Below are 10,000 nucleotides of genomic sequence, written 5' to 3'. Positions count from 1 at the left end.
TCAGTCAGAGGGCTGGTTGCACTGTGCTGCCGGCCTGTGCGGCTGCCCGTCTGTCTGCCTATCTGTCTGTCTGACTGGCTGCTTGTCTGGCTGCCTGTCTGGCTGGCTGCCATCCTCCGCAGTGTTAGAGTGAGTCATTCTCAGGACAATGGAAACGGTTTGTAAAGCTACACTGGAGCATCCACTTCCTCCGGATGTGCTGGAGGATGTCATTCATAACAAAGCCCCCACTGTCTGCCTGTCTGCGCAGGAGCCTACTGTAGGCAGGCGTGTTTGTTTGTGTATGGTGTGTGTGTGTGTGTGTGTGTGTGTGTGTGTGTGTGTGTGTGTGTGTGTGTGTGTGTGTGTGTGTGGTTGTGTGTGTGTGTGTGTGTGTGTTTCTGTGTTTGTGTGTGTGTGTGTGTGTTTCTGTGTTTGTGTGTGTGTGTGTGTGTGTGTGTGTGTGTGTGTGTGTTTCTGTGTTTATGTTTGTGTGTGTGTGTGTGTGTGTGTGTGTGTGTGTGTGTGTGTGTGTGTGTGTGTGTGTGTGTTTGTGTGTGTGTGTGTGTGTGTGTGTGTGAGTGTGTGTGTGTGTGTGTGTGTGTGTGTGTGTGTGTGTGTGTGTGTGTGTGTCTGTGTGTGTGTGTGTGTGTGTGTGTCTGTGTGTATGTGTGTGCAGTAGGCAGATACATACTGCAAGAAAGAGGAGAGCCACAAAGGAACAGAACAAAACTAAAAGCAGCAGGGTTGAGAGCGGACACAGACACGGATGCAGGGAAAGAGAGAGGAGAAATACAGAGAGGGAGAGCGAAGGAGGGGGAGAGAGAGGGAGAGAGCGAATGAGTGAGAGAATGCACAAAGTCAAAGGAGAGGTGTGGTGATACCCTGTCCCCGTCTGCTGTAGAGCATGACAACAAGGAAAAAATAGCAAAAAGAAGAAAAGGGGATAGGATATGAGAGATGAGGAAAGGTGATGAGAGTGAAGGAGGATGTGAAGGAAAGTACCGGAAGAGTAAAGCAAATACGGCAAAACAAGGAAGGAAAGAGATAAGGAGAAGGAAGAGAGAAGGCAAATAGAGGAGAGGAGGATAGAGAAGGATAGACGAGAGGAGACTAGGGGAGAGGAGAATTGAGGAGAGGAGGAGAGAGGAGAGGAGGATGAAGGGATGAAGATAAAGGAGAGGAGGAGAAGGAAAGAGGGGACAGAGGCAGCGGCAGCAGCGCTAGCGACAGCAGCAGTGCCAGCGGTGGCTGGTGATTGATATCAGAGCTCTGGCAGTGCCACCTGATCCAGCCAGCCAGCCTCCAGCTCCACTCAACCCACTGAACCCTCGGAGCCAAGATGGCTGCCCCTTTCTCTGCACTGCACCCAGTGAACCCTGGGCCTGAATGGCTGACTAAAAAGGACTGCAGCAGTGTAAACATTTGATAGCAAGTGTGGCTCCAAGTGGAGGACGATGTGGAATCACAAACGACGGCAACATCGATCATGGATATGGTTAGCGGCAACCATGTGCTTACCAGTTTAGTTCAATTTATATGAACCGATGAATAATCGATTAAAAACCAAAACAGAAAAGGCATTCATTCTTGTCGAGGGAAAAAAGATTCTCAGTTCACTTAAGTCCAATCACATTTAACCGTGTTTAAACGGGGTGAGAAGTATAGAAGTCATATAATATTACAAAAACAGTTTAGGATGAAACTGTCCCTTTGTCCTCTTCTGATCGCTGCTCTTCTCCGGAACAACAACTCCAGGATGTGCACCCATGAAAAAGATGATCGGGCATTCCCCCCCCACACCCCTCCTCCTCCTCCTCCTCCTCCTCCTCCTCCTCCTCCTCCTCCTCCCCTCTCCCTCTCTGTCTCTGTCTCTTCCTCCGTAACATGCTGAGTGCTGTGCAGGTTGATGCCGGGTAATGCTATCCTCAAACTGCAGAGTGCAGGGCTCTGACCCCTGTGGCCTCACGCAGGCATCGCTGCCCAATGAAATAACTCAGGATGGGTTCAATGGGTCCGGATGTCCTGAAATGCACGTTCCTCTAACTACTAGCGTAGCATTTTGCCCGTAGCGTTATGCCATTAGCGGGGTTCATCTTTTTTTCTTTTTGGAGAATCAGCAAAGTGAATGAAGTACTATTCTACTAAATAGGCGCCACCTTGTCTACTTACAAGAAAGAAAGAGAGAAAGGAAGAATTAGTGAGTGAATGAATGAAAGAAGGAATTAACGAATGAAAGAAGGAAAGAGAAATACCAACCCTTAGTATAGTATATGTATTCATGAGCAATGTCGCCATTAGCCTAAGGGGGAACAAATCTATATTCCTTCCGCCCAGTGAAAATACTTCCTATTGACTGTACTACTGCATGCCTCTGGTAACCACTTTAGGCCTGAGTACACACACAAACCTATTCAGCATGTGCTTGGAGAAAACTAAATACATAGAAAAAATACATATAATAACAAAGCAATGCGTACACAAACACACACACACACACACACAGACACACACACACACGCACGCATGCAAACACACAAACACACACACACACACACACACACACACACACACACACACACACACACACACACACACACACACACACACACACACACACACACACACACACACACACACACACACACACAGACAGTGTAGGTGTGTGTAGAAGCAGCAGTATAGCTCTTTGTGAATGATGTCTGTTACTGAAGCATTGTAACTATCAGACAATCCAGGAATCCCACACACACACGTGCATTCTATGCACGTGCACTCCCACCAAAAAACACAAACACACATACACACACATACACACAATTATGTTACACACAACCGATCAAATGTATTCATAAAAGGAGAGGAAGAGAAAGCCCTGAGTGGTGAGAAAGCCTCAGTTTTCCATACTGTGAATGTAAGACTTTCGTTCATGAAAATACAGAGAGAGCACAGAGTAAGAGAGGGAGAATTATACACTACCTTTTCCCTCTCCCTTTCTTTCATACTCTCTTGTGATTCATAGTGCACACTGCACACGTCTCTACATTTACTTAGGCGCCTCACTATAGACAGACCTCAACAATGTGGATTAAACACATCGTTCTACATTTGAGCTTTACTTTCTGAATCAAAACACAAAGAATTGATTGTTTGTTTGTGTATGTGTATGTGCGTGTGTGTGTCTGTGTGCGTGCCTGTGTGTGTGTGCATGTGTTTGTGTGTGTGTGTGCGTGTGTGTGCGTGTCTGTGTGTCTGTTAACCAGAGGAACTTTCTCTCAGGCTATAATGAGTAACTAGTAACTCTGCAGTCTTTGCTTTATCACGACCAGGGCGGTGAGTCAGCACCTGTTTCTCTACAAGCGTGTGTGTCTGTGCACGTGTGCACAGACACACACAAATATACCCAGACACACACACACATAAACACTTATTTAGCATATACCGCAGACAAACAACCCAAATCAGCACAAACATAGTGGCTCACTCTAGACCTGTGTCGTGACTGGGAGCAATATGTTGCACACACACACACACACACACACACACACACACACACACACACACACACACACACACACACACACACACACACACACACACACACACACCCACACCCACACACACACCCACACACACACACACACACACACACACACACACACCCCCACCCCCACACACACACACACACACACACACACACACACACCCCCACCCACACACAGGCACACACCGAAACACACAGCTCTCTACTACCACATTAGCAGTATGCATTAGCAATGGCGGATATGCATGCATACGTGTGCTTAAATCTTTGGGAGTCTAATATGCATCAATGGTTCGCACATCTGTTTATGTTCGACCATGATATTGCATGTGCCTGTATTGGCAAGGCAGCGGCTGTGTTTAAGAACCATGTCACTTCCTGCACAATGGGTTGTGTAATGCATTCCTGAGCCGCAACTTAGCATCAGGAGGATAGAAGATCATTGGCCCGCCAGCCTGGAAATCCCCTAAGTTCCCCCCATTGAGAATCGTCCTCACCCACACTTAAACACACACACACTATTATTGTTTTATTTTGTCACATCCAAGTCAAGGGCTCTAATTACAGCTCCTTGATAGCATTCAAAAGAGATTGAAAAAGTAGACTTGCTATTTCTTAAAATAATCAATACTCACATTCTTTGTTCTATTTCTATTCTATTTTCGTTTCTAATCCTCATATCCTATCCTATTTACAAATCTGGATGTTTGACTTGATTGAGTTGACTGACTCATACAAACATGGAAGAACTACAAAAGCCATACATCAACCCCATGTATTACACCTGTATTATACTTTTCTACCTTAGCCTAATGTTTAAATAATATACAAAGGATTAGACCTGTACACTAAAGACAAAGCATTTAAGTGCCTGTCCAAACAAACACGCAAAAAAAACGTTGTCACCGCAATGGACAGTCGAGCACAAAACCATTTTTGCTTGGAGACGCACATTCCAGTGTCGCCTGGTCAGTAAGAAACAAGACACTTTGGCTGCAGAAGTGGAATCTCCGAGTCGAGGATGCTGATGAAAACATCCGGAGTCAGTTCCGACCGCCTCATTCGAGTCAGCATCGAACGATGTCTGGTAACCGGCCATTACCAGACATCCAACCTGTTGCCACGGCCCTTAACGCACCCACAACACCACAGCCATCCACAAAAAGCAAAAGCAGAAGAGAGGGGGGGGGGGGGGGGGGGGGGGACCCTTTCTCTCTCTTATCTCCCCCACTCTCTCTCCATTCCCTCCTCTCACCATGTCTCTCTGTTTCTCTATAATATCTTCCTCTTCTCCCCTCTCTCTCTCACACACTCTCTGTCTCCCCCCGCCCCCACCCCCACCCCACGTCTCATTCACTGTCATTCAGGGAAGTTATAACAGGATGTGTTGTTCAATGGACGCACGCCCACCCCCGCATCACATGTCTCAGGCTCACCACTGAACACTTTCAAAAGGAACCAAACTGAATCCCTTACGTCAAGTCAAAGTTACTGAGTTGTTTGTATTCTTCTACTTCTGCTGCTAGATGATGAGATCAGCTCCAGAAAGGCATGGACGTCTGTTTCAATCGTAATGTTGTTGAGATATTTCTACGTTCACAGTACAACCAAACACATGTGCTCACACAGCTTCTATGCATGCCTGACTATTACATACATTTTCCCTGTGCACAGCATATTTGTTCAGAGCATATCTAACTGCACCACATAGCCACCTGACTGCATTGACGAATTTTAAGTGACACATCATTTTGATCACGCACACACACACGCACATACCCGCACACACACACACACACACACACACACACACACACACACACACACACACACACACACACACACACACACACACACACACACACACACACACACACACACACACACACACACTCCCCTTGCACACACACAGTCACAAGCGCACAGTCCAGCAATGAATCAGACATCCCAGACACACTGACATATGCACGCAAACCCTATGCTGCTTCCCAACCCATTGACTCCCTCCCTCCCATCCTCCAGCCACAGCACATGTGGCCATGCACCTTCAGTCTAGCCTAGACGCCAGGGGATGCGACGATGCAAACACAGCACAGCGACCACATGCAGCAGCAGCAGCAGCAGCAGCAGCAGCAGCAGCAGAAGCAGCAGCAGCATCAGCCGGCAACATGCAGCGGTGTACGAGAGGACAGGGGAGAGAGGAGAGGAGAAGCGTCTACTCACCCCTTTTCTGGAGCCATCCCTCTTTCACCACGCTGACATCTGTCATGGTTGTTGCGAGCGAGCCCAACGCCACTACACGCCAGCTCCAGAGAGAGAGCAGAACAGCGAGGGAGGGGAGGGAGAGGGAGAGGGAGAGGGAGAGGGAAGGGGAGGATAGGAGAGAGAGAGGAGGAGAGGAGGAGAGGGAGGGGGGGAATCGGCTCTCCCAGCCTCCGCGTCGCTCTCCCTCCCTTCCTTCCTCGTTTTCTCCCTCTCCCTCTCTCTCTCTCTCTCTCTCTCCCTTGCCCGCGCTGTCTGCCGCTCGCTCTATCCCAGACAACACGCGCACACGCACGCACACTTGCTGGGTGCTCGTGTGTAGTTCTGCTTCCTGTTGTGGTGTAGCTCTCCTACAGCCTTCCTCTTTTCCTTCACTCTCTTCTTCTTCTTCTTCTTCTTCTTCTTTTCGTCGTCCAACTCCTCAGCTCTCCTTGGTTCTCCAAACCTTCCTCCTCACTGGTACCGACTTAGCCTGGGAGGGAGTGAAGGACAGAAGGTATAAGAGAGGAGAGCATGGATATATATATCTGTATTTCCCCTCTGTTGATCCCTCTCTCCCTGCCTTCTCCCTTCTCCTTCCCTCTCCTCTTCCCCTCCAAAGCGCTTTTGTACAATCTGACAAGACAAACAAATAAGTCATTGTGAGGACAAATACCCCCTGCTAAATCCCCCCCCCCCCCCCCACACACACACACATACACACACACAGAAAACACAAATGCACACACACACCTCTGCGCTCTATCCCATTGGATCTCTCACTCCATCTCTCTACACACATTCTCTTACACACTAACAAGGTGATCTGAAGACCAGCAGCGGCTACAGACAATACAAACTTTTACAAGTTCTTCCTCGTTTCATTCATAGCTTCAGTAAATTGGAACAGTGGCGGGAATCTAAATTGGCTAACAACGTGTGTACATTTGATATGGGTATCTCTCATTTTGCTTACCTCCTGTTTTGTTTATCGTTTGAAAGGAATAACTACTTTGCACTAGTGTTTCCCTTTGAGTTATGATTGTATCTCATGTGCGTTTGCATGTGTATGTGGTGTGCGTCGGCGTGTCGGCATGAGTGTGTGTGTTTCTGTCTGTTTGATTTGGAGTATGTTGAGTGCATCTCCATAGCATAGGCCTAGGTGTGTGTGTGTGTGTGTGAGCAGGTGGATGTGAGGTACATGTGGGCAACTGTGTAGGAGGATCTGTCTGTCTGAGGGAGGTGAGAGAGCATTTGAGGACCGTGGAGTAGAGCGCCGCTATAAATAGCAACAGCAGCAATTCAGGATGCTTCTTTTCTCTCTGTATCTCTCACTTTGGTCCCTCTGCCTCTCTCTCTCTCTCTCTCTCTCTCTCTCTCTCTCTCTCTCTCTCTCTCTCTCTCTCTCTCTCTCTCTCTCTCGCTCGCTCTCTCTCTCTCTCTCTCTCTCTCTCTCTCTCTCTCTCTCTCTCTCTCTCTCTCTCTCTCTCTCGCTCTCTCTCTCTCTCTCTCTCTCTCTCTCTCTCGCTCTCTCTCTCTCTCTCTCTCTCTCTGTCTCAGTCTCTCTCACCCACTCTGCTGTTTTTTGTCTGTCAAACTGCCTTCTCCTGCATTTATTGCCCTGCACTAATCAAGCCCACACCAGCCGGCCCCACCTCCCTCCCTCCATTGCCTCCTCCATCCGGCCACCCTCCCTCCCCAGTGTTTGTTCACCTCAGATGCTCCCTACTATGGTGTATTACAAAATGCGCAACAACCTAGACGCTAATCAATGTGAATGGACAACAAAGGCTTAGGCTTTGCGAGGCAGCTAGCTCGCGAGCCGTAGCGCCCGAGCCCCGGCAGTCAGTCGGTATTCAGATCAGTCGTGGCTGGGAGAACCGAAGTGTCATAGCTCAGGCTCCAATGTACTCACACAGGATTACGTATGCATTGCAGTGGCAGACAAGGAAGAATGCATGCAAACATGCCAGCCCACACACGTGCGCACACACACACATGCACACACACACACACACACACACACACACACACACACACACACACACACACACACACACACACACACACACACACACACACATATTTTCTGCGGCAGTGCTCAATCAAGATAGGCGTACTGGGTCACAATTCTCAGAACTTATGCATTCCTACATACAATCTCCATCTCGAGTTGTGTGTTTATTATGCCGTTTTTTCTAAACAAGATTTAGATTTGCATCATGGCGGGCTACTACTCTACATCTGCAGGAAGGCTGGACACAAGGAACGCCACACCAGGAGGACAGCGATCATTGTTTTGTGAAGGGAATACTTTGTGGTAACCTAACAAGGCTGCATTTAAAATGGGCCTTAATCTGGAGTGGCATGCCCCAGATCTCCCAAAGTGTTGGTACATGGCAGAAAGGTACTGCCTCTATTAGAGGAGAACAGAGGAGAGATCAGGGACGGAGAGGAGGGGATGGTGAGGCAGGAACAGTAGAAGAAGGGAAGTGCGTCTACAGCTTGTCCACAGGCGGCAACCCTTTCCTTGTCGCTGGGTATCTGTTGCCATAGTGATAACCACTGCCACAATGCCGAACTAACCCTGCAAGAGGAAGTCCTTAATAATTATTATTAGAAAAATGTACAAATGAATAAAAGGCAACACTTCATCAGAGAGAGAGAGAGAGAGAGAGAGAGAGAGAGAGAGAGAGAGAGAGAGAGAGAGAGAGAGAGAGAGAGAGAGAGAGAGAGAGAGAGAGAGAGGGGGAGAGAGGGAGAGAGAGAGAAAGAGAACGAGAATGTGTGTGTGAAATATCAGAAGGAGGAAATAAGTCTGGGCGTGGTAGTAGGCAACACTGTGATCATTGAGGTCTGAACTACTATCACACATACAAACACCTCTCTAGGGCAACTACAGCAACAACTAAAGCATCACCTACAGCATCACTTGATCTGCAAATGTTTCCAAAGGTCAAGTCATAATGGAAAAAATGATGAAAAGAGGGGACTTCATTTATAGAAAAGCTGAAAAGAACATTAAATCAAATTAGTATGGTTGGTTTTACATTGAGTTGATTTTGTTAAAATAATGACTGGAAGATCATTGACAAATGTTGTAGAATAACCTGCTAGGTTGAGGATTTCTTCTTGCTTGATTAGAGAGTACCCCTGAAGTGTTCCCAATCACAGATGAGCTAGGATGACTTGTTATTGGTCATTTCATTGATGTACGACACTTTAATTACAGACGATTATGGTTACCTTCATTGTATATTTGCCTTTAAAACCCCTGGCCATTATACGTATGTACTTATTTGAGTTGCTCAAAGGCATGCATCTCAAGAATGCGCATTAGCCTCCAGTGTCAACACTGCTGATACTATGACACTACACCAGGGAGGTCACGTGTTGCCAGCACCAAGCTCTTCCTGGCTTCCACAAGCCAATCAGTGGCTTTACAGGAACAGACTCAAATTATAAACCCTCCCCTTATCCTCACACAAAACCTTTTTACTTATCTTGTTGATAACAGTAATTGTTTAAGTCATTATATCATTATAAATTCATATTTATATTTATTTTTTGGCTGTTTGTCAGATAAGGAAGCTGATTAAAGATATTACATTCTCCTTTTGCATATTGAGAGCATTTTTATGACATTATATAGTACATATTTGATAAATCAACAATTCTCGCTGTTTCAAACGGTTGTCAAACAAGAGGTAGGCTTGAGTTACATCAATGTATGCCCTATGAGGTCCCTTTCTGACTTTTACTGATGCTCACTTCCCATCTTCATCCTACATCATTGCATCCAGTAACTGTATTAGCAATGGCAACATCACCACAGTCCACATCACCGACAGCATCATTACGATGAATCATCATCATCATCATCGATTCATCATCATCACTCACTTATTTCCCTATTGTGGATCAATATATTATCGCATACGGTACGATACCACAGGTTCTGAATAGGTATTGAATACAACGTTTCTAGCCCTCTAAACGTTGAGGCGTGTTCAAGGCTGATTTAATCCAGGTTGTCACATTGTTGCTGACTAGTAATGATTCCTGCCAGCACCGCATCATCTTACGTCACACACCAGACTCACTGTCAAACTGACGCATGTTGCATGCTGCGTTATAGCAGTGGATAGACGCGCGTGCAGAAACGCTCGTGTCGATAGTCATAATCTCCTTAGAAAACAATCATTACATCAGCAAATGTGAAAAAGTACAAACCCA

The 10,000-nt window shown here is 46.8% G+C and overlaps 1 protein-coding gene across 1 annotated transcript in view; it reads right to left on the bottom strand.

Moving 5' to 3' along the window:
- Positions 1-5,922, bottom strand: part of akt3a (v-akt murine thymoma viral oncogene homolog 3a) — a 59,010-nt gene extending 53,088 nt beyond the window's left edge. The window contains exon 1 of the mRNA XM_030379925.1: positions 5,747-5,922. Within this exon, the coding sequence (XP_030235785.1) occupies positions 5,747-5,792 (46 nt within the window). The 5' untranslated portion in view covers positions 5,793-5,922. The remainder of the gene's footprint in view (positions 1-5,746) is intronic.
- Between the last annotated feature and the right edge of the window lie 4,078 nt (positions 5,923-10,000).

The sequence above is a fragment of the Gadus morhua genome, chromosome 15, assembly GCF_902167405.1.
Source record: "Gadus morhua chromosome 15, gadMor3.0, whole genome shotgun sequence".
Taxonomy (NCBI): Eukaryota; Metazoa; Chordata; class Actinopteri; order Gadiformes; family Gadidae; genus Gadus; species Gadus morhua.
The sequence above is the reverse complement of the archived record's forward strand: the minus strand, read 5'-3'. Positions and strand labels throughout refer to the sequence as shown.